This window comes from Anser cygnoides, chromosome Z (assembly GCF_040182565.1).
Source record: "Anser cygnoides isolate HZ-2024a breed goose chromosome Z, Taihu_goose_T2T_genome, whole genome shotgun sequence".
Taxonomy (NCBI): domain Eukaryota; kingdom Metazoa; phylum Chordata; class Aves; order Anseriformes; family Anatidae; genus Anser; species Anser cygnoides.
This window is the reverse complement of record NC_089912.1, coordinates 76,226,944-76,252,899: the sequence shown is the minus strand read 5'-3', so window position 1 is coordinate 76,252,899 and position 25,956 is coordinate 76,226,944. Positions and strand designations below refer to the sequence as shown.

The 25,956-nt window shown below is 35.7% G+C and overlaps 1 protein-coding gene across 9 annotated transcripts in view; it reads left to right on the top strand.

Annotated features, from left to right (window-relative positions):
* Window positions 1–25,956, top strand: part of ADAMTS6 (ADAM metallopeptidase with thrombospondin type 1 motif 6) — a 160,378-nt gene that overhangs the window by 11,390 nt on the left and 123,032 nt on the right. For 7 of the 9 annotated variants that reach the window (XM_048079505.2, XM_048079500.2, XM_013180567.3 and 4 more), the window contains 4 exons: window positions 3,674–3,842; window positions 9,747–9,964; window positions 10,473–10,556; window positions 11,067–11,212. In XM_048079505.2, coding sequence (XP_047935462.1) covers window positions 3,674–3,842; window positions 9,747–9,964; window positions 10,473–10,556; window positions 11,067–11,212 — 617 coding nt within the window. The remainder of the gene's footprint in view (window positions 1–3,673; window positions 3,843–9,746; window positions 9,965–10,472; window positions 10,557–11,066; window positions 11,213–25,956) is intronic. The other 2 variants (XM_013180568.3, XM_048079506.2) reach the window with 2 other exon arrangements.

Genomic DNA, 25,956 nt, shown 5'->3' with positions numbered 1-25,956 from the left:
GGGGCAAAGGCACTTGTCCTCTGTAATTAATTTTATAACTGATGTTCATGGAATCATAGAATGGCCTGGGTTGAAAAGGACCTTTAAAGATCATCTAGTTTCAACCACCCTGCTCTGGGCAGGGTTGCCAACCACTAGAGCAGGCTGCCCAGAGCCAAGTTAACTGTTACTTCTGTAGCTGATGGACATCCCCTGTCTGAAATAAGGTGAGGCCCCAGCTAGACAGTCTGACAGAGATTTTCTTTTTACAAATTCAGGGGAACTCCATGTAGATTCACAGATTTGTCTGAGCATGTCAAACTGCTGGATCCAGACCTTATATATATTAGCAGGAGTTGGCAATCTGTAGTGGGATTGGATAAAACAGGACCTCAAACAATCTGTTTTAGATAATAGTCTTGGGAATGCTACTTGTAGTAACCTACTTGGGTATTCAGCTTATTTCTTAAATTAATGGTGTTTTGTTAGAACATTTTGCTGATTGTTCCTGTGTCTTAATATTTCTTGTATTTTGGAGTAGAAGTTCAATTTGGAAGCTGCTGTAAGCTCAAATGTGATAGCAAAATGAACAGAAAAAAAACCCACACAAAACAAAAAATACGACACATTTACATTTATTTCCTTTTAATGCTTTATAAGGCATTATTTCAATCTCCCTTTTCAACTGAAACATTGTTTTGCCCATACAGGAGATAAGCCAGAAATGGGTTTTAAAATGTTGGTTCAGATAGAATAGTGTAATTCCAAATATTCCCACTATCAATTGGGCATTAGTGAATGTATATACAATGAAAGCACCTCTAGGCACCAGAATAAATGCTGTTTTTCACTGAAATAGGTATTTCTTTTGTGCAGAATTTGGAATGGTTCTAAAAAAATCATGCGCTCATGCGCGTTAAACTGATGCAAGTGGTCTTGTTGAATTAATACTGGAAGAACAGTTTATTTGCAAGCAAAATTGATTACACTGGGTTTAAAATGGTGTTAGTATGCAGGGCTTATGTGAAGGGTATATGCAGGGCAAGTGAATTTCCAGTGTTTATCAAATCACATGGCTACCTGCCACAACTGATCACGTGCATATTCTAACTGCCTGGTAGCAGGTGTAAGTTAAAATTTACTTGCAGTTCCTTGACTACATGTTATTAACATCTCTTTTTCTTAATCTGACATAGTGTTCGGACAGATGAGATTGGACATTGACTAGGCATAGGAAAAATGGATGATACTTCCCCAGCCTTTTTCTCTGCTGGCACCTGGAAGAAACCTCCAAACTATTGTCACAGTTCACAGACGTTTGTAGTAGCGTTTACTTCTCCTTTACACAGTTTGTTTGCAAAATTCATGCTGCAATTAAGTGTTGTTTATGGCATTTGAAATTACTTCCACTGCAGTCATCTTACTTCTTAAAACTCATTTACCTGCTGGACTTGAGTACAGGCGTGAAGGATGTATGCCCTAGAGTAATCAGAGTCAGGTTAAGGCACTTCTCTTGCAGAGACAGGGCCACAGCTTGGATGGTACCTCTGTCTCCTCAGACTTGGCTCAAAGCAGGCAGCCTGATGGTGTTGGCCAGAACCACCTCTTTTCCTGTGGGAACATAATACCAGAGCTTACAATGGCTCGGGATTCACTTGAACCCAGATGTCTGACATCCAGACTGGATGCAGTCCAGACTGTCAAGGTTCCTTCTGCACATCTGGCAAAGCTAGTTACAATTCAGTTTATATTTTCAAGACTGTTTAAGCAGCAGCGTACCATTAAGTGACTTATTTTGTAGTAAAATCTTAGACTTCAAGTAACGAAGCATTATGAGAAAATTTGGTGTCCAGTTGAATATAGACCCTGATGTTACCTTCTTGAGTAAATAATTAAGTTCACAATGAAAAATACCACTGAAGAGAAAACAGTTACTGTTGGAGCCACAATGTAAGGAACACACAAATGAAAAATGAACTGCATCCATATTTTTGAAAAATATATAATAGGGTTACATTTGGAAAATATTGTTCTTTCTGAAGTGTTATACAGGCATTTTTATTTTAAAAGTTGTATGTTGTTACTGAAATCTGGTTATCCCAGGAGTGAAGAATAGCAGGCAGTTGATACACAAAAGAGCAGCAGAAGACCTTTGACCAAAAGTACAATGGCAATTCCTGATCTTAGAAATGGGTTTGGGTTGTTTGGATCATCTATAGAGCAAGCGGTCTTACACCTTATCCTAGAGGTCTTATTGGAGGAAAACAAAAATAGCCCCTTTAAAAACAAACAAAACAACCCAAAACCGCCCAAATCCTCACACATAGTACTTGCTTTACAGATTGAAGGTGTGATAGAAACATAGTTATTGGCTTCTTCTCAGAGTGATAGAGTGATGTTTACAGCCTTTAAGAAGTACTTTGAGATAGGCTTGCCTCTTGGAACACTGCAGAGTTCAGATGACATACACATAAATGTTTGAAGATATGTCTTGGGAATAGCATATGAGGTGTTTATTGAATACTCTTAGCTCCTCATGAGTTGGATTAAATAAGGATGAATTAAGGTGCAGTTATGGATGCTTTCTTGTGTTACTTTGAACAGTCTTCACAGTGGTTTTAATGGGATTTACATCAGTTTGTGATTCATCAGATCAGGATGTGAATGCAGTATTTACTGCTTCCAGTCTCCAGGCTGATTCAGTAGCTCTTTCTCCTAGCGTAGAAAGATTATACATTCAGAATTTCCTAGATAAAGTTACTGGAATTATTTATTTAGCAAATAGAAGTGTGGGAGTCTGTCTGTCAGGGCTTATTCCTCAGTATTTCTATACCCAAAAGGATCCCCAAACTGGATTTTCTGCTAAAGTTCAGTTTTAATTGCTGAAGATTCAGGAAATTGCATAGTTGGCCTGAAGTCTCCCCTTTCCTCTATAAACCACTTCCTGTTTGGAAGAAGCAGAGTTCACAAATGTGAAAGTTATGAGAATAGAATATCTACCATTCTGTACTGCAGTGTGAGGGGAAAAATATACATTTGTTACAGAGCATGATGTCTAATACATAGCCTGCAACAACTTGGATCTGCCAAAAATTTGTGATGAGACCTTTTAAGGAATACATGCTTTGTAGATAGTGTAGTCTAAGTTAATAATTTGATTTTAATAACCAGCTCAGTTTTGGAATTCAGCATCTGGATGTAAAACGCTGAGTATTTTTGCCGAATAATATTTTCTAAAATTAATTCTTCCTGCAGTTTTTACAGCATTAAGCATCTACTAGTGTGGCATCACAGTGGGATATTGGGCTCACCCTTTGAGGAATACCATTTTGGCTTGGTGTCACTTTTAATGGCTGTGAATCATATAGTTTTGGAACAGGTCTTTGAACAGCTTATTTGTCCTATACCAAGAGTATCTTTTCCTTTCTTACCGCATCTACTTAAAAATGGTGGGAAAGAACTCCATAAGTAAGGCAATGATATTTTTATTCTTTTCTCATAGTGCTGCTTTTAGGTATTTACTCCTGCTCTCACTAAAGTCACTGGAAGAGAGCTGGTTCATGCATTTTCTTTTGACTTATAGCTGTGGATTTCTTAACAGAAATAAATGATAGTCAAATGTTATGTTAGCTTTTTTAATATGAGTTTTATGTTGTCTTTTGCAAGTTTTTATTTTCTTCTTTTCTTCCTTAAGCATGGAGTTATTGCTACGGAAGATGAAGAGTATTTTATTGAGCCTTTAAGGAATATAACTGATAATTCCAGTGACTTTAATTATGAGAATGGTCATCCTCATGTTATATACAAAAAGTCTATCATGTACCAGCAACACCTATATGATCATGGTCACTGTGGAGTCTCAGGTAAATGAGTATGAGTATCAGTTGTGTTTTCATTGCTTTTAAAATATATTAACTTAAGTTGCATTTTAAGGTCTTTCTTGGTTCACAGGTAAGGTACAACGTAGCAATAGGAATCCTCCTTTTGGGTGATACAATGTGCCCTGACAAAAAGTAGCTTTGCATTTTTTTTCAGATTCACATCAAGAACATAGTGTCCATGTAAAAACACAGCACTGGGAGTAAGTCTTGTTTTATCCCTATATTGTGTACACTGGTAGTGATGAGCACAGGCTTCCTGTGCTCAGTGCACTGTAAATTTACTTTGTTTCCCATCTGGAAGGTGTGACCTGAGTGACTGTGTTACAGCTCAGTGTGTAGTAAGTGTTCCATCTCATTTGAGAAATCTTGATGTGTAGTAAATATGTTAGTATTGTGATTACTAATACACCTGGAGCTGGAGTCCATACCTTTCTCATTACGTTTATGGTGTTTTGATACTGGCTTTTGGTTTAGTGGGTTAATGTTATTCCATGATAGTTGAGAATGTGATTTAAAGGTGCTTTACAGGATGGATCATATAGTTTTGATTGAGATATTTTTCTTCCAAAGCACAGTTTCAACATCTACAAAAACACTTTAGTGTTTTAGTACTCTTAGTTTTGAAATGATTTTCAGTTCCTTAAAGTGATGCAGAAAACTAATTTTTTGAGGACAGCTTTGAGTAAATCTGACCAATTGTTTTAGATTTATAGCACTAATATATATATATAAGCAGAAAAATGTTCTAACCTTGCCATTTATGTGTATCTTGTTCTTAAAACTACAGTCCTGGACAGTAGTATTCCATGAGGTTCAGTGCACAGGACAGGCTGGCAAATACTAATCTTAAAATAGTATCACTGTTCATTGATGTACCTTCTTTCAGCTGCTTCTTTTAGAAATTGTAACTTTGACTCTCACTAGCTGAATAAACTGTCTATTTTTTTGGGGGATTTTTTCCTGAGTGGTTCTAACTGTGTTTAGACTCATAGCAAATGTTAAACTTTATGTAAGTAACTTCTGTTTTAGTTTTGGAAGCATTATTTGGTGTACATGCTTCTAATGATGTTGAAACAAGTTTTCTAATGACTACTGTGTGCTGACTGTAAAATGAGAGAACTAATATGTGTGGATGCTCCAGTTTATGCATTTTAAAGTAGACATCTGTGAAGCATCCATCTTTTTCTTTCATTTTGTAGGGTATGCTGTCACATAAGCCTCCTGAAATAAGTGGAAGGATTGTAAAATGTACTACAATGCAATTTTTACAGTTTTAATATCTCTAGAAAAAGAATGGATCATGCAGATGTTATCTTCTATTCATGCTTAGGAAGTCAGGCTCCTCCAAGTGCGGATGAAGCAGCAGCAACTATTTTGAGGTTGCATCCAACTATTCTGGCAGTATCTGTCTTAAGGAACATAGGTTAATCAGAGCTTTGCATTTTGCATGCATTTTTTCAAAACATGCAATAGTCCTTAGCATCTATTCCTTTACATATATGATGCTGCTGTTATCCTTGGAAGCTCCTGTGCATTCCCTAGTTTTCACATCTGTCACATTCTGAAGCTCTTAATCACTGAAATAACTCCCCCCTGTTTTTTGCAGTCCTCACGCTCTCATCCTCATTACTCTCATGCTCATTCATCTCAGCTTCTTTTCCTGTTGTTCTGTATACTTCTGCACTCATTGAAAATTTCTGAAGAATTTTGTTCTCCCCCCAGACTGCAAGATCTTATTTTTCCAGGTGACATGCTATTTTAATGTTTTCTGTCTGACTACCAAAACCTTTTCAACTCATTTTCTGAGCACTGTTTAACCTCTGTCTCAAAGTGACATGGCATCCAAAGTATCTCCAGAATATCTAAAAAATAAAATCAAAGACTAATTTTCAGTTTCTCAGCTTTCAAACCCTACAACTAAAGCCAGGTAATTACTAACTCTTCTGCTAGTAGAATAACTCTTTGGGGCATTTCACTGTTTTTGGAAGTTTTGAACACTCCAATTCCATGTTTAAAAAGAAAAAAAAAAGGCACAACAAGTTAACAAAATTACAGCTGCATTTTTGCAAGAATATCATTTATTTTGTATGGGAAACTGGTTTTAGCTTTAATTTCAGAATACTACTGCCAGTACAATATACTGGGAGGAATGTGTTTGTGTATCTGTGCTGCTATTCACATTCTGTTCTGCTGAGTTTTTTCTGTTATCTAGACCTAAATTTATCATATACCTGTTCAGTATCATGGAAGTGGTGAGGATTTTGTGCTGATAGAGACAAAGAGTATTGTTTCAGACCCTTCTGAAAAAAATTACAGTAATTGACAAAAAGCGAGGCAGGGAGTTTGGTGAAAGGATGGTCAAAATTTGTTGGGATGATCAAGTGATGGACCGCTTCATAGTAGGTAGTAGAACTATGGTGACCAGTACAAGAATAGAACTGGGGAGGTAGGAATAAAAATAGTTCTCTATTTGGCAGGTAGTTTAGGTTCAGATAAGAATACAGGATAGAATAGTGTCTGGTTTTTATAACCTGCGTTAGATTTTTAAGCAGTTAGACATAACATTTTAAAAATAAGAAATATTAAATTAATATTTTGTGTGTATATTGTCACCAACTTAACTATGTTTTGTTAAATGTAACCAAAATCATTAAGACCTTGCTAAGAAGTTGAGCAACTTCAAATTCCAGTTGCTTCAGAGGGATTTGAGGCCACTGGGTTATCCTGCAGAATGCTTTGTAGAACCAGCCTCTAGAAGAGTTAAACTTTTGATTTCCATTTTCATTCTTCTGTGTCCAAAACCAGTAACATCATCTAAGTGGTTTTCTGAACAAAGGTATCTTAAAGCCGTGGAGTAGGCAGGTATAACTAAGATGTCAAATGGAATTTATTTGATAGCTTAGAATTACAATGTTAACATAAATGTTTAGATGGCATGCTAAAATTCTTCATTATTACTTTTGCAATAAAAATATATTATGGACTGTTACCTGTGATATGCTTTTTTGTCTGCATAGCTTATTTAAATGTTTATTTTAAACTGATGTCCAATAGCATGCACTATGTTAAGCTTGCAAAGTACTTATGGTCCATTTTTTTTTTGCCGTTGCACAATTTTAAGGAGTATGCTTTTCTACAGAAAAGCTGTATACTTGCATTTTTGTCTGGAGTTGAAGTTCTGTTTTGTTGCAAGTATACAATTTTTTAACCTGCTTTAGTTACATGAATTTAAAAACAAAATGACCAAAAAATTTGTTGCAGTTATACAGACTGTTTAGATATGATTGAGAAACAATAAAAATTGACATATGAAACCTGAGAAGTGTCAAATTATTTAGGGATGGCACCACTACTACGTGTGGTTTCACCTGGTGTTTTTATTCATGCCAAACTTTACAGTGAGCACATTCTGAAACGAAAAATGTTTGTATATCAGTTAAATGAGGTTGTAGTAGTACATAATGTTTCATTTAAATATTCTCACAGTTGTATCTTAAATAAGTAGTTTTCTGTTGCATTTTGAAGTCATCTTCTATTTGTTTTTGTGTGTTGTGTTCCTTCCTCTCTTCCCCACCACATAGCATCCTCACAGGACTGACTTAAAATTTGAGTACCATTGGTACTCTATCTACACACATCTGGATTTCTTTTCAGCTTTAATTTACAATCTAATTTCCTGTGTTTTTTTTCTTTTTTTTGTAATCATTACTGTGGGGTTAATTGTAGTGCTTTTCTGACACCCTCCTCCCCCTTGTTTTCCTTTACTTTCCAATAGCTACACTCAGTGTTAATGCAAGATTAAGTTTTTTTTCAAGCTTTTTTTTTTTTTTTTATCTGTGAACGTGGTGGAAAAATGGCATAATTTGCCACAAAAATCTATCTGCGAAATATACAGCAAACTTTTATGGAAACGTCTTGGCTTTTTAAAGAAAATTTAGTCACACCTTTCAGTGCTTTTAAAGTATAACAGCATGAGAACCAATTGATTCTGGAGTGTGAGCCTAAGTACTCAGTGTTGTTTCCAACATGCCCATTACTTTGAGAACAGCTGAAGCCTAAGCTTCTCATCTGATAAGGAGAAATGTTTGTTTTCCTGAAATCTCCTGAGACTTTTATTTGAAAGATGCTATCAAGATGAGTCCAGAAGAATCTTTGCTTTTTTTTTTTTTCTCTGAAAGTTTTCGGCATGAGCTCACTGGTTTTCTAATGTTTAGAACAGATTTGCATCTTTGAGTGAAAAATTATGAATGAATGTGGAAGCAACATTATATTTATAAAGTACTCAGCACTCTAAGAGCATCAGAAGCCCCCAGACAACACCCTCTGCTACTTGAAAATAAGCAGTGGATTTTAAAAATTTTACTTCAGAAGTTATCAGAGATAATTATAGGAATTCTTAAGTCACTGCTTAAGTGAGATGAAAATCTTTGAACAAAGTAACTTCAAATTCCCTAGAATAGGGATGAAAACAGTTTAAAGCTTGGTACTGATAATAGAATCCTCACTGGGCTTTAATACTTGATACTATGTTTTTAGAATGGGTGTAATCTTGTTATGATTTCGTGCACATTGTACTTCGAGGACAATTTCATTACTAGTGTTTTTGTCAAGTACCCAGTTTGTTTGCATTTTTCAATTTTTCTAAAGTAATGCAACTTTTAAAGCCAACACTGAAGACACAAAATATTGTGGGATACTGCAACACTGGGAATGCTGAAGCTTTGTATTCCTGGTTTTGACCTGAACATACATCCTTTGTCGTGTAGTTACTGCCCTATGAAATAGTGGAGTTTAGGTGGATTGCATAAAGCATTGCTTTTTCACAGATGGTACTGGTCCTATCTCGGCTTACCTTAGTCGAAACAGTTCTGACATCTCTGGTATTGCCTACTCGAGCAGTCCTAGTCAATCAGTTAAAAAATATATTAACCTTGTATTGTTCTTAAGTTCATCCATAACTAGCACGGAAACTTTAGACGTTTTGAAATCCTAATTATGTAAAGTCAGCTTAATTATCCATTTTAATAAACTTAAACTTGAGATCTGTGTGGGTCTTTGTGGAAAAGGAATACTTAATATATGTAAAAGTGACAGTTCTGCAGGGAATGGAGGTTCAGATATGCACTGAGGACAGGAATTCAGGTTTTTGCAGATACTTCCATCTGTTTGCATCAGTAATAATCAAGTTGTTGCATAAAAGCAATGTTTTCAGAGTATTTATGTGAAACGAGTACAAGAATCAATGTATTTGAATAAAAATTAATGTTAAAAATAACCAAAAATTAACCTATGTTGGATCATTTTGAACTTCCCATTATAGTTAATACATGAGGTAGGTAAAATAGCTTTCTAAAGAGAAAAATAATTTATTTGGTCCAAAATGTGCTAGGTGTTTTATTCTAATTGCCTAATTACGGAGTTTCACAGCAGGAAAAAAAAAGTTTTTTGTTGCCTTATCAATCCGTTTAATTCCTTAGTCTATATTGATGCCTTTTTACCTTAATTTGGAATTTTCTATTTTGACTTTTTCCCCCAAAATATTCTAGCTATCCTGTTCTTAAAATTCTGAAATGCTCTTATGGTTAACTGTAACTAATCTTTAGTATTAACATAGATATACAGGATCAGATCAGTTGAGAGAGGATGATGACTTATTGTCCTAAGCCAAGTTATGGAGAGTCCAGAATATGAAAATTAGATACAAAGTTGTTTTTCTGTTGTATAAGGTATTTTAAAATTAAAAAAATATATAAATTTAAATTTTCCTTGCCTCAAGAAAGACTTGTTTTTAGAAGCTAAAAGATGATAATCTCAACATAAACCAGCTGCATTTGAATGAATTTTACCAGTGACCCCTCTAAAGTGTTTATTTTTTTTGGTTCCTAGAAGACCTCACAAGAAGCAGTAAACCTTGGTGGATGAGTGATGCATCTGCTTTTCCAACTTCACTTCCAGTCAATGACACGCTAAGTAGTCACAGTCGACAGAAGAGATCAGTAAGCCTTGAACGGTTTGTGGAGACACTGGTAGTAGCAGACAAAATGATGGTGGGATATCATGGTCGCAAAGACATTGAGCACTACATTTTGAGTGTAATGAATATTGTAAGTTTCATCCCTTTCTGTACTAATATTAATGTGCATGTTCTGAAATCATAAAGCATCTGTACTGGCATAGTAACGTCTTAATTATGCATCAGGTTGCAGGAATTAATAATTAAAATATGGCGAAAGTTAGCATGGAGAAATGCTGTACTGTTTCTGCTAAGAAGTATACTGTGATCACTTACATTGTCTTTCATGTGGTTACATTCAGATTAATTTCAAACTATACAGTTTCATTCTGTTTAAATCAACAGTCTAAATGCTCCGTATGTTGAATGGTTTATGAAACAAGTTATAAACATTTTTTTTGGCTGAAAAGTCTGACAAGTAGTATATTTGTTTTACTGAATGGTCATTTGTTGATCGAAAAATATCTTATGCAGGTGATGGTGATAACTAACATTAGGGAATTAAAATGACCAGGAGATTAGTTTAATTTTTAACCGTTTAGGAAATGCATAGTGTTTCTTGTCTGACTTTGTGCCTTTTCTTATTTTCTGGAGGTCAGGTTGCCAAACTTTATCGTGATTCCAGTCTAGGAAACGTTGTGAATATAATAGTGACACGTTTAATTGTCCTCACTGAAGATCAGGTAAGAGTTGTTGCACTTTAGCTTTATATCCCTGAAATACAAGTTACGCTACTGTGTAATATATACTTCATTTAATTATTTCTTGAAATGACTGCATCTGAATATAAAACCTGTCTTGTAATCTTTCAATACTTTAATCAAGATGAAGACAGTTCAAAGGAATATTTCCCTCATATTATCCCAGAGATATCTGTTCTTTACTTCAGGTTAATGTTTTATTACACCTTTGGGGATGTCAGCTTTTCTTTTAGACCTATATATCAATATTCAGATTTTATTTATGTATTGGTATTGATGTAGTAATTATTTAAGTTGGAGCAGAAGGAATGCCTGTTCAATAATGTGCAACTGAACTTGGGGTCAGATTTTACAGAGATAAAATTTGGCAAGAACATTTTATTCCTAGAAACCACTGCTTCTAATTATAGTCCCGCTTTAGTCTTCAAAAGGCTTAACAACTGACCTTAGTAATTTGTTTGGAACATTTCTGGTATGCATGTTGTATTGCAGCCAAACTTGGAGATAAACCACCATGCAGACAAGTCCCTCGATAGCTTCTGTAAGTGGCAGAAATCCATTCTCTCCCACCAAAGTGATGGAAACACCATTCCAGAAAATGGGATTGCCCACCATGATAATGCGGTTCTTATTACTAGGTATGGTTATTATAAGTATTGTGTTTATTTTTATTTTATTTCTGTAGCTTTCTTGTTCTTACTTCTATATAGAGGTTAGTTTTAAAGTAATATATTTAGTAGGTAACCTAATGAGTAGAAGAATTAATATATGGTGTGTCTTTTAAATATATCAGACTATTAAAGTATAGATTAAGAAGTTGGGAAAGTAAGATACACAAATTACTTTTTTCTGCTGTTATTTTCACTACATAATTGCCAATGCAAAGTATTCCGGTAGAACAGATGGATCTTATTGAATATTTTATGTTTTTATAATTGAGAAGAATTCTTAAAATTATGGAGAACAAAACAGCGTGGAAAATGTTTTGTTAACCATGTATAATGTTTTTTATAAGAATTTCAAGGCAGAACCTCCCCTACTATAATAGTATTTTTCTTCTGAAACAGCACTTTATTGCAGATTCAGGCAATGTGAGAATATACTTTGTAGTTGTTTTGATTTATTGTGCTTAATCAAGATGAGAACTGACAGCTTTTAATAGGTGGTTTCAAAGCCTGCATATGTGCATATTTGCTTGCTTCTATACCACCATTACTGTGATAGATTCAAAAAAGCCTTGTGCTTAATCTATCTAAAATCTTGCAGTCCTGGGAAAATATTGCTGTTCATCCTCTGCAGTTATGGGTAGGCAATTGCACTTTATTGGCAGATCTGTTTCTCTATTGTTTAAGAACAGTATTTATTCTTTTCTCTTTTATGTAAATAGCAGCAGGTGCAGCAGCACTAATTTGGATTAGGAACCTTTTATTATAACTTGTGCTTTCCCAATCAAATTCTGTACTGCTCTGTATGTGGCCTATTTTTGGAATCATTGTACTCCCTGCAGAAATCTTTAAAACAGTGATTAAAATAATTGATCTCTCCTGGGTTTTCCATAAAAGGTGTAATAGTGGCTGGATTTGGGGGGATGTGTAGGGTTTTTTTGTTTTGTTTTTTGTTTAAGGAACAATGTTTTCTTGTTAGTGGAAAGACAGGTTAATGAATCTGTTGCAGGGGTCTTTGGTTTCATATTTCAAATATTATTGTTACATGTGGACATTAATACTTCATAATAAGAAAACTCAAGTTTCTAATTTAAAAAAGAATGAAATTCAAATTAAAACAGTTCTTTTATTTAGAAAAACCTTGATTTTTCACAAAAACATTTGTTTACAATCAGTTTTTTTTTGCATGCAGGTAGTTCCTTTACTAGGGCAGCTCGCATATGTGAAATTAAGTACCCCTTTAGAGCTGTGTTACGCATCAGGTTTTACTGGCATAATTTAGACAGTGAGTGAAGACGTGTAATTGGTAGGTGGTATGGTTCAGTCAGTTTAACCCCCCCCCAGTGTGTATGTATGAGCAGTGTTGGCAGCACTACATTTTTACTGTTATGACTGAATAACTTGACATTTTGTTAGTGTTACTCTGGCACTGCAAAGCAGAATTGCGTATTTTCTTTCACTGTGGTACTTTAATATGGTTTATTACTGTGTGTTCTGTATTGGCTTCCCCGTCCTGGTTGGATGATCACAGTCATGAACAGTTTGGAGTCTCAGATGAAGGCCTACATCAGTGCTAACTTGCAGGCCTTTAACTGCAAAAGGAGCCAGTTTCCAGAGAACATGAAAAATTCCCGTTGAAAATAAGGTCTCAGCAACAAGTAGTGAATATTAAGGTCTTCCTGAGCTTATTAATTATCCAAGTACGCTGCGGAGTTTCTGAAGGACTTGTGTATACTATCTTATAAAAAAGGACGTAAGATTTTAAAATAAGTAAAAACTTTACACTTCCAAGTACACACACACATTTTAAATGAGTGTAGTATCAGCAGGCTGTTTATACTTACCTTCATAAAGCATTGCTAAACTTTTAAATTCAGTAATCCCAAAGGCTACATTTATAATCTTGAATGGATTAGTCAGGCTTTTACTGAAACTGCTAGCTATCCTGGCTAACAAATTGTACCAGCGTATGTGAAAATGGATTTGGGGGGGGGGAGGTGGGAATGAGTAAAGATATTTATAATAACTTAAGGAATGTAATTCTAAATTAATTACTGAAATAGCAGTGTGCTTGTTTTCATCGTTTTGGGTATCTCATCTGATGAACCAGTTCATGTATTATAAGGAAGAGAGAAGTGTATAGCTACAGTGCTTTGAACTCCTGAGGTGTTGGAGTTCTAACCAAATATAAGGTTACTTTTTAGGTGCTATAACAGTGTTTCAAAAGTACTTTCCTCCATCTTTCCCATTGATGCAGCTCTCTGCTTTCTATGAGAACAATTAATGGGAACATTTTTTTGATACTGTTGTCAGCAGAAGCATCTTCCTTCAGTTTCACTGGGGAGCTTCTGAGCATTAGAGGTTCTCTCCCTTAGAGGTTAGGAAGAAGTTCTTCACTCAGAGGGAGGTGAGGCACTGTCACAGGTTTCCCAGAGAGGTTGTGGATGCCCCATCCCTGGAGATGTTCAAGGCCAGGTTGGACAAGGCCCTGGGCAACCTGATCTAGTGGGTGGTGTCCCTGCCATAGGCAGGGGGGTTGGAACCAGATGATTCTTGATGTCCCTTTCAACCCAGGTCATTCTATGATTCTATGATGATCCCAGAAATTGGAGAGAGTTACCAGCTTCTTGTAATGTGGTAGATAATAGGCCTTATGTAGGGTATTTACTAGAGGGTCTCGGGACCCTGGGGACTTTGTATAATATGAATAGCAATTACACAGAACAAGGATAATACTTCTGTGAATGTTGTTTTTGTTTCACCTTCCTTTATCCACTTACTTCAAAACGTTTTGTTCATATTTTCTGAGTCTTAAGTGTTTAGTCTTATTTCAGGATAAGACTGTGATTTAACTTAGGTTCTAAAACAGTGAGAGCTGGTTTTGTGATAGCGTTCACCTGTAGAAATTTCACTTTGAGTTTTTTTTTTTTTTTTTTTTTCTTGGACACTATAACAGTATGAGAGTTCATTATTGTCACAGAAACTAAAAATGGCAGGTTTTGGAAGGAACCTCTGGAGACCATCTGATCCAACTCCCTTGGTCAAGCAGGGACACCCAGAGCAGGTTGCCCAGGACCTTGTCTGGGCAAGTTTTGAAGATCTCTAAGTAGGGAGACCCCACGAACTCTCTGGCCCACCTGTGCCAGTGCTGCATCCTCTGCACAGTAAAGATTCCAGATGTTCACATGGGACCTTCTGCATTCCATTTTTTTGCCCACTGCCTTTTGTTCTGGTACTAGGCACCATTGAAAAGACTTGGCTTTTTCTTTACATCATATCTTCAGGTATTTATACTCACTAATAAGGCCCTGAGCCTCCTGTTCTCCAGGTTGATCAATCCCAGCTCTCTTCAGCCTTTTCTCGTAGGAGAGATGCTCCAGTCCCTTCCACATCTTTGTGGCGCTCCATTGGACTCTTTTCATTATGTCCATGTCTCTCTTGTACTGGGAGGCCCAGAACTGGACACAGCACTCCAGGTGAAGCCTTACCAGTGTAGAGTAGAGGGTAAGAATCACCTCTCTTGACCAGCTGGTGATACTTTGCCTAATGCAGCCAAGAATACCAACAGCCTTCTTAGCAGCAAGGGGACGTTGTTGTCTTATGTTCAGCTTGGTGTCCAGCAGGACCCCCAGGTCTTTTTCTGCCAGGCTGCTTTCTAGATGGGTGGCCCCCAGCATGTCCAGAACAATCTGAGGTTGTTCCTTCCCAGGTGCAGGACTCTGCACTCCTTGTTGAACTACATGAGACTTTTGTCAGCCGATTTTTTTCATAGTTTATTCTGTTTATTCTGTCATTGTCTAAATTAGTCTCTTGATGGTCAGTAAAAAAGTAAAAATACTGAGCTGATAAATTTTCATTGTGAAGTTGTTTAATAGCGTAATGCTGTTTTGACAATCTTTACATGGAAAAAAAAAGATAAAAACTTGCATGAATCATTTATCTCAAGTAGACAGAAATTACTCTTTGTATTTTTATTCTGCATCACAGATCACACCTCTTAGCAAAATTAATGTTAAATTCTCAGATCTGTCTTCTGAGGACTCAACTTTTGACTACTTCATTTTGTGTTCCTGGCACTGGAATTCTTAGCAAGGCAAGCATATACCATGTGAACAAAATTTTTCCTTGTCCTGTGCACCTGTATGGAATGGTAAGGGCCAGAGGTGTCCTCTTGCATTCTGAGTTAGTTTGTAGCAGGAATGGAGGATGACAAAATTCAAAAATTTTTTTCCTTTTGCAACCTAAGAATTCTCTCTCTTTTTTTTTAATCTATATCAAGGTAGTTTGTTTTGTCCAGGTACTAAACAGCATTTAGTTTTCCAAATAACATGACTAACTGTATAAACAACGTGACTTTTACAGAACCGAGTCTTTTCCTGTGAAGAGGAAAGATCCAGAGCTATTAATTTTCTTCCTAGTACGTCAGTAGTTGAATAAAAGTACCAAGCAAACCCATAGAGAAGAGTTTTGGGGGAAGCCAAGATGAACATGTGTATATATGTCCAAGGGGGCAGAACTTTGTCTTTGAGATACAAGTGTTTTAAATGGAAAAACTTCTGAAATGATACTTAGAGAGGTAGTACTTCTCAAATGTCATTGCATTAGATATTGTCATCTGTTGGTATCATCACATAGCAAGACTGTTTTTTGTTTTGTAAGAAAGAAAACCAAATCCACTGTGCTTGACAAGACCATAAAGATCATTTTGATGCAGCTACAGTGTTTTGTTCTGATTTCAAACTGTAAAAAAAAAAACAACAACAGAAGCCTTTTTCTTAAAATTTTGGTATTGAGAATATAAATCTGTATCCTTTTTTTTCTCTGGTACACTGTTAGAAATATTTATGTAGATAACAGCTTTTGAAATGCAGAAATACCATGCTTGGATTGGGGTCCCCTTGAATTAGTTTTGTGAGTAGTTTACTGCTTTAGCAACAGTTAATTCAGCAGTGCCACTGAACTAATGTACTCTTTTGTTGGAGGGATCTTTATTTGCATGAATAAAGAATAAGGCCACAGCATGTTTTTATGTAAGCCAAATACACCTCGATTTGTAGGTTAGACCAGTGTCAGTAAAAGTGGACAGTACTGCAGATGGTATGGCTTTTCCACTTTTCTGGATTTTAAATGGGCTTTTTCATGCTACAAGAGAGCTCATTCTCCCTCTGTCTCTCAAAAGTTAATACAGACTCTTTTATTTTTGCCAGTTACCACTGTACTTGTAATTCAGTAAGTGTATTGCTAAGCAGTGTGGTATGGTGGCTCTTAGTATTAACCCCAATATGTATGCAGACAGTACTAGTATGCAATGCTTGCAATGTTGCTGGAGCCCATATGGGAGGCATTACTGTTTTTACACAACTGGTAGTTTTTTCAAATCTTTAAAGGAGAGAAATTTTACATTGCTGGTTTATTTATTGTGTATGTACAAGATTAACTTTCATGATGTTTTCAGTGATCATTTGCTTGTCCACATACGCTCATTGGCAAAATATACTCTCTTTCATTTACCTGTGAGGTATGCATTCCCAGTACAGGCCAGTGCTGCCAGATTTTGAAGGGGCAGAAGGTATATGTATATGGCAGCAGTCCTAAACTCTTGTAAATATTGGGGCCCATAATCTAAAGAACTGCAATGTTTCTGGCATTGCTCTAAGTATTTGAGAGGGGCAAAAGTTCTTTGTTTCATTTTGCCTACCTGTGTAGAGCTGAATGCAATCATGCCTTTCATTTTTTGTAATATTATGGGGTTTTAGGCAGCCAGGGATGATTTGGAAGTTGCATTACCTGATCAATAGTACTAAAATGAAATGTACTTTATGGGCACAATTACTCCTTGCATCTCAGTTGCTTATAGATTAGTAATATACTTTTATTTTGTAATAACAAGTAACGTTTCTCCATTAAGTACTAGTCAAGGCATTTGGTTGCAGGGTAGGGCCAGCCAGGACTCTGCATTCCTTTCCTCCTGCAGGTCCAAGATTGTTATGTTTCTTTTCTGAGGCAGTTTTCCACTTTTTCTGGACTTGTTAACTTGTTTGCAAAGATTTCTTCTCTATATAAGGCACTCTCACATTGCTTTGTCTGATAAAAATGAGCATCCAGTGTTTTCAACTCCCATGAAGCCTTGTCTCTGATTCTCATCCTATAGTTTCTTCCTCCATTAACAAGAGAGGCACTGAATTCAAGAAGTAATTCTGATGTCAGTTGTATTTGTTTGCTTATTACTTCCTTGACTTTAGTCCATTAAGCAATTTTCACCCTTGTTTGTTATGCAGACTTTCTAGTTGTTCCGCTGGAGTTTCTTACTGTGAATTTTAGCATCTGGTGGGAGGCTCTTTTTCTTTGGTTTATTTTTGAGCAAAAATCAGAAGATTGTCCATTGACTTTATGTCCTGGAGACCACAGGTGTCAGACTGTTCAAAAACTGTTGTATCTGTTGTCTTTAATTTCTGTCTCTGCAGGAGACAGAAAATGTGAGGACCTGCTTTGCAACGAATAACACTGTATTTCCGATTCCTCTTTGTTCTCAGGGAGTTTGAAGGGGAGTAGGTAAAAAAAAATCCTGCATATTCAAAATGATAGATTTGGGGGGGTGGGGAAAAAAAAAGCAACCCTTGAAATATACTAGCATTCTGCTACAATGTATGGAAGAAAGTAAGGTATTTGATCTTGTATGTATGGTGCTTTGCATAATAGGAGTAGTTGTACTTGAAGTTTCTGTATGTGGCGTGTTCCTTATTTTTATGTACTTGCTACTGACCACTGACAGAATCAGTATCTTGACCTAGAAGACGTATCGAAGATCAAATCAGTTTTGAGTGGAACTGGTCACACACCTAATGATTTCTGAACTGGAAAACTTGAGAACATATACGAGCACACAGAGTGGGTAGTGCAGCTCCTTACTGCCGCCAGTGAAAGTCTTTCCCTAAATGAGGCCTTCAGTAATTAAAAATTCGTTAGAATAAATCCCTTAAATACCAAACTACATTTTCTGTTGACAGTTATGGTATATTAATACCTGATGTAGTTTAGAAATAAATGCTTTTCTTTTACACACTAGAGTTACTACAGGAGAAAAAAAATCAATGAAAAATAGTTTTGTATGCTGTTTTTTCCTCTTTTTTTTCTTCTCCTCTCTCCCGGCATTTACCTTCTGAGTTGCACAAAGGGTCATAAAACTATTCAAATGATAGTTTTTCCAGGAAATGTTTGGTGGTAATAGTTTGGGATATCTGTTAGAACACTCAGTTACTGCTTGGCCAGATATCTGAGGAAGGGCTTTCTAGCAGTTTGAAATGTCATATTTTGCCTTATTTTTCTTCGAGAACATGAAGACTTTTAAAAATCTCTCATTTAAAATTTTTTCTTAGTAGCCTGATTAGAATCCTAGTGTTCTCTCCCCGTTTCACTTATGTACAATATCAGAGCTGTTATTTCCATAACTTACAAAGGCTGGCAGAATAATACGTATGCAAGTGACTAGCTGTGCTCCTCATTCTTAAATATCCAGAAAAACATATTAGGCCAATTTCTACCCTGGATTTTTACCAACTTTGGAGTTTGTGTGCAATCTGTTGCATAAATACTCTCTCTCACCACACTTGAATATATATTACATTTTCATGTTTTCTTCACAGTTTAAACATCAGTCTGGACTATTTAGCTCAACTTTATAGCTACATTTTATTAGATTGCTTCTGTATAGGAATACATTAAAAGCATATGTTTTTAATTAAGACACAGGTTGTAAATTAATTCTTTTAGTGGCAACATCATATTCATTTAGTTTTGGTATTCAGTGTTCTTTAGTTTCTGCTTGTTTACACAAATCTGACCTAACAAAGGGAATGATTATACTTTGAGGTCAATGGCAATATGCCCATTATTTCAGTAGGCTCTGGATAGGATTTCAATTTTAGTTCATAACATGTTCATTTTAATTATGCAACTACTCATGTAAAACCTAAAGTAAGCATTGTTTGTTCCATGCTACTTAACTTTTTCAAATAATTCTACATCTTTAAAATGTGGATTATTGAAGTTAAGTGTGTGAGTGTCTTAACTATATTTAAATTAGGGGAGATATTTATTCTGGTCTTGCATCTATTTCTGTATTAAATTGACTGCATTTTTAAACAACCATTGTGAATGGAGATAGATCACTTCCTAACTAATTTTTAAGTATATTCAGTGTGTTAAAAGTACTTTCCAGAGCAATTACCTCTGCTTACAGGTGTTTGTTTGTTTGTTTGTTTGTTTTTGGCTTGCTTTATTAGGAAACTTACAGCAAAGTAGTAACTCTTAAAAGGAAATATCTGGAAATTTTCCAGTCAAAGAGCATGTGTGAGTATGCAGGACCAAAGGGTATTACAGAATTGTCCTAAATAAGGAAATACCTTGCAGCGCATGTATGCAGTTGTACCTGTTCAGTTTCAGTCTTATAGTGTATGATGTTATGTAGCTTAGAAGGCTATTAAGATTTTGAAAGAACTGGATGATAGAGGTAAAGTAAAAATCTGAGGTTAAAATTCGATACTTCAATATTCTGTAACAGCCATGCTGGTCTGATTGTGCTCAGCTGGTACTAAATTTGAGGAAATAAATCTCTGAAACAATAGATACTATTTAGCTTTAAACTCAGATAAAATATTTTTAATGAGTAAGAAAATTGATGAAGAAAATATTACATTTATTTGTGATATATTCAGTATTAAATTGTCTCCTGCATTGCATTCTCAATTATTCTCTTAATTTACACTTGCTTTTCTCAATGTATGTATTTCATAGTCTTTTTTGTGTGAAGTAAATATTGACAGTCCGGTTGTTGAAATACAAACATTGAGATAACTGAACTAAATGAAATTCTGGTCAAACCATTTGTTTTGCAATAGTGTGTGAAGGAACAGTGGTCTGACCAACTGTAATTATATATTGAAATTGGAAAATATGAAACGTAATGACTAGTAGGAGTTGGGGAGATTTCCCGTATTTCTGTTCTTCCTACCATTGTTTGTTTTCTGTTCTCTTCTGTTGCTACCACATTTTCTTATTAGCAGTAGGTGAAACCGTAATACATGGAAATACTCCAGTTGGGAACATAGTTAATGTAACAATCTCTGCTTTTTCATGCTTTTTCTTTTATTTCTTTATTCTGTTTTTCATCTTCCTGTATCTTCATGATTTGTCGCATACATGTTGTTTTCTGTTTCCTTTGGCTGACGTACTATAGTCTACATAATGTACTTTCTGGAATAGTAAAGCCAATTTGAGCTACTCTGACATTTTTGAAACCCAGAGGTCATATGAAATGGAATTGACTCAACTTAAAGTCTCCCCTCCAAAAAGTTTTAAAGTTGCACATTCTGTAGGAACAAGAATTTCAAGAAAAATGTTCAGTTAAAATCTGACAATACATAGTTTTCTGGGTATAATATTTTAGTCTTCAGGTGCAGTTTTATGCTAAGTACTTTCACACACTGAGAATGGAGGGGATTAATTGCCCAATGGAATCTTTGTTGCTTTGGTTGGATAGCTAAGTGGTTAAATCTTGTTGCTCATATCTGAAGTTCCATATGTGCTTTGAAAGCTTCTATACTTTTCGTCCTGTAGTAGAAATTCTGTGACCACTACAGAGAAATCATATAATGCTATTTTTTACTTACATAAATACATAACTAAAATGATAGTCTTAAAGTTAGCTTTTTTTTTTTGCCTTTTTTTTTTAAACAATTTTCATACTGCATGTGATTGATATGGTTGTCTTACTGCTAATGTTTAACTGATCTTATAGGTTGTCATTAAGTATAGCTGCTTAAGGGCAAAAGAGCTGTGATGGAGCTGGGGAGGAAGCTGAAGATGGATTGCTATGCCGCAAGAGCCTGCTAGGGCTGTTTGTATTGAAGGTGAAAGGGAAGGAAAAAATAGTGATATAACAGAAAACTAGAGGAAGAATGATGTAAACTGGAGTTGTTGGAGAATGTTCTAGACTGTGGGTTTCCAGACTGTTAACTGGAAGTTAACTGTCATAGAAGTAGCGTCTTGAAGGTATCTGTTCTGGGGATGCCAGGATGCCAAAGCAGGCTATGGCCACCCCAGCCTAAGGGGATACATGTGGGATCCCACAATCTGGCCACTTACACATCCATTTGAGGTGAGAGAGAGGGTAGCTGCACATGCATAGCGCTGTACTTAATGTAGTAACCCCATACTGATAAATCACAGGCTCAATCCCAAGCTTGACTGGGCTTCATTACATTAATGTATCTAAGCACCATTTGTACATCGTGTGTATTTATAAACCTGACTCCTTTCTCTGTGTTGAGAATCTCTACTGGCAGTATGTCTACAGAGAATTGAGTGTAGCCTAGAGATGGTAAAAGAAATACTGGGTAAATCAAAGGAATTCAGGAAAATTCTGAAGCTCATTACCATAATTTACTGAGGCTATAAGGGAATAACAGAAGCTCTGTCTCAGAATGCAGAAGTTTTATTTATTTTTAATCTCAATGGAAGACTATTTGACTAGTGACCTAGACTCATTGAAGCATGAAGACTAGTACCGAATCTGAAGCAGTAGTTGTATCTGATACTGGAAGAGTCAAGGTCACACGACTTTAAGCAAGAAAGGCTAGCTTCTGCAACTAGCAGTGTATGATGGCATATATCTAGCTCTGTCATTAAGTAAATGGCAGGCCCAGCTGGAGGTGATAAGCATGTAGAAAGTTGCTTATTCATAGCAAATTTTGGTGTTTCAGGGAACAGAGTGGAGAGTCTCAACTGATATTTCATTAGTTCTGACAAAGCTATTCTCTCTGTTTTAAATGCTGGTACCTGAATAATTTTTCCTGCTGGAGGAAAAGAAGAAGAAAGCTATGAAATTTAATCACTTATTTCTGGTTCAGATTGGAACACTCTATTAAAAACAGGAAAAAATAACAACTATCAAAAACAACCCCATACCAATATCCAGTCTACTACTGTGTGGTTAATTCTGAAAGATTAGAAAGAGTAATTCCAGTGTTTTAGTTTGAAACTTTGTCTTCCTGGTGATTTGTTTACTGTCTGTATTTCTACTGGCTAAGCTAACACAGCCCAATAATTACAACACTATCAGCAGTGTGAATAAAAAAATATCTTTCAATGCTGCATAATCAAATATTTTTTTCATATTATCAGTCAGTAATCCTCCAAACTGTATTATGTATTATCCAGTTATGCAAAATTCTAGGCAGTTATAGTTTAAACTCTAACAAATATATCAGTAATAATAGTATCTCAAATCTAGATCAAAGTAGTAAGTGAACTCTATGGAGATAGCCAAAAATGATTGAATGTGCATGACCAGGGCCTGCCATAACTGATACCACAAGCTAATAATATTAATAAAGAATTTATTTTTTTCACATTGCCTGCAATTGTTGTAGTGAAGAAATGACTTTGTAAGTAGGCAGTACTCTTTTTCAAGCACCTTTGTATAGCTTAGTGAGTCAATGTTAGTGTGGTATAGTAGTGTGTAGATACGTTTGTTGTGTGTGTTTGTGTTCTGAATATTTCACATGCTCTGCCTCTCTTGCATCTCGTCAGTATTAAACAGTTAGTGGCTTTCAGTTTGAAGTGCCAGTTTTCAGTATCGAATTAGATGTGAAGAATGGTCAAAATCAGTTTCAGCTGTCCATCCACAGATAGGAGAGTACTTCTCTACGGAAAGTATTTTCATGCTAAAGAAAATGCCTTTTATACTTTGGTGTTGCATATTACATAAATATAAAGTCTTATGCAAGCGCAACAAATTGCGTTGAACTTGCATCTAAAATGAGCAAATATATATCCCTTATTTTAACAAGTAATATCATAGATAGTTAGGAAAATAAATTCCAGAAATATAGTAAGGGAAAACTAGAGCCAGTTAGGGGAGCCCTTGGCTGATGTTAAATGAGACTGTCCTTTATGTTGCTTAAGTTCCTGTCCTTATAATTTGACTTGCAAAATTGTTGTCTCGTTCACTGACTTCTGAGTATATACATTGTGATAGTGAATCTTTATGATACCATTTTTTGTCCAAATTGTTTCTACATTTCTGTTTGATTAGTGGAAGTGAGCAGAAAACCATGATTAAAAAATACTTTTAGACTGGCTTTACATACTTAATTTGTAGCTTTGGAATAACTCCTCAAATGTGCTGTACTTACTTTTGTATACAAAGCAAGTTATCTCTTGCAAAGACCGGTCTTTAACAAGGTATGAAAACACAGAAATCTCTTCTGCCACTTTTTTATCTGCCTCTTCTCATCTACTTTTCATCATGGAGTATGTGTGGAAGAAGCATTCTTTAGTTTGGACCAGGAGTATGAAATATTGTTTGGTGGTAGAGCAAGCCAGTAAAATACTCTGCATTCAGATTGCCAGAAAGTAGCTCTTTGTTACTTTTAGCAGTCTAATTTCAATATATTAGATAAGTTTCTTTATGTGCAATGAAGAAATTACAGTTCTGAGCATCATAACAACTCCCCCCCCCCCCCCAACACTTAACTGTTAGGTAATAGATGCATTATACCATGGGGCTTCCTGAGCTGTAAAAGATTTTGATTCTCTTTACCCTAGTTCAAAAGACCTTTTTGCTATCAGAATAACATATAACTTTATGTTCATATGCCTGTGAGCTCCATACGTTTAACTTCTCATTAAGTGGTTCTGCTTAGTGAGTTGTCAGGGAGAGTATTCACCATGGCTACAGTCCTGCATTTTGGTGTAGAAGTTAAACTCTCATGCTTATGCCATGTGCCTTAAATATTAACTTGGCTTTGCATAACTATTAAAAAAAATAAAATTTAAAAGAACCCTGCACAAGTATGTCACATGGAAGGATTTAGGCCACTGAGGACAGAATACTTTCTTATTCTTGCTCACTGGTGATAATTATGTTTAGAGTATGGGAGGGAGAGGAAGGAACACAACAACTTTGTGATTGTGTGGGGGCAGACACCCAAAACCTCTTTTTCTTTCCGTACTTTAAAACAAACATGAAAAATAAATTATATGGATTCCTCAGCCCAAAACACCAGTGTCACTTTTAAAAACTGTGGTACTTCAGACTTTTTATAGTGTCACAGTGTTATTTTAAAAATGTAATAGTTCTGTCTTTGATTACATGTTTATCCTGCCTTGCTGGAAGTTCAAGTAATATGACTTGTAGCATTAGGAAGGAAAATAAGAATGTTAGTGGTATTTTCTTCAAGCCTGTGGTTTTTTTCTTTTTTTTTTTAAACTTCTTTTGTGATGTAACATCAAGCTATGCCCTCTGGCAAAGGTCACTGTCATTGATCTACTTAGATGCTGCCAATGATGTGTGCTGTAAGCTTTTCTGTTTCCCTTGAGGTTCATATATGTCCTCTGCTCCTTTGCTGTATATTGAAGAGATTCTTCTTCTGTGCAGGTCTTGCATTACTTTTGTTCCCCAGGTGCTTGATGCAGCTGTATGGAAGTACTTTCTGTGAGGTGGTCTGAAGCAGTGTTTGTGGTACTGGTGATACAGATGTGTGTGTGTCCTATTTCAGAAATTACCTGTTTTGTAGAAATAGACTGCTCTATTTTTAGACAGTTACTTGAAATCGCAGACCCATAGCAGTGTAAAATACTTGTGTACTTTTTCTAAAGTGCTTTTATTTTTAAAGTTATAAGACATCTGTTAATAAGTAGTACTTGAGTTAATTCCAAAGATATCAGTCACTTCCTATATATATCAAACTAACAAACCAGAAAGGTTTATCAAGACTCCTGGGGAGTTTAGTTCTTGTGATACCATTGTCTTGTGGAATATTTGGCAATGGAGACTTGTGCTCCACTGTTAGGGATTTTTCTCATTTAAAAGTCTACTATCCCCATAGAATATTTTATCTAGGAATTTCAGCCTTTCTGTTGCTAGACCATTATCTTCACCTTTGGAAATGATAGTATGCTAGATTGGATGTGATTAAAGTGTGCTCTCTGTAGAGACTGTTCAGAGGCTCAGAGGAGAAACATGAGACATGAGACAATATACAGTCCTCACTGTGAACCTACCTTGTATAAGTATGTGGATTTTGTATTTTGTACACACGTGCAAGCTGATGATTTGATGCTTGGAAATGGCAGGCATATTATGGAATTAATCAGTGTGTACTTTCAGAGACAAGATGCTTCAATATGATAATATGCTTGGGATAAGTGGTTCTCCAAGCTGTCTTTTAGCATTACTGTATCAGCATGTGTTTTCTTCTACCTTACAACAAAATACTTGTTTTCTGAAATTAGTGTTTGCATTCCATAAAACGTGATTTCTGTAGATGAAGTACTTAAAATGCATGATGATAGATTTAAAAATGGTTAGTACAAATCAAGGAACAGAGTAAAATAAAAATAAAATGCATTTTTTTGTATAATATCACAATATGAAGTGGCAGTTTGCTGTCATACCTAATGGAGAGAAGACTATAAAAGCATAACTAAGTCTAAGAGCTAAGTCCAGTCAGGGTGACTTAGAGCTTTCTATGTTAAGGGCATAAAAATCAGTATGAAACAACAGCACTGGCCCAAAGAAACAGAACTGCAAGAAAATGAAATATTTTACATACTATATTATAATAATATTCAACAGAAAAGCATAAGTGAAAGCATGCCAACTTAGTGATTTAGGAAGAAACATTCTCTTCTCCACAAACTTCAGGCTTACATGC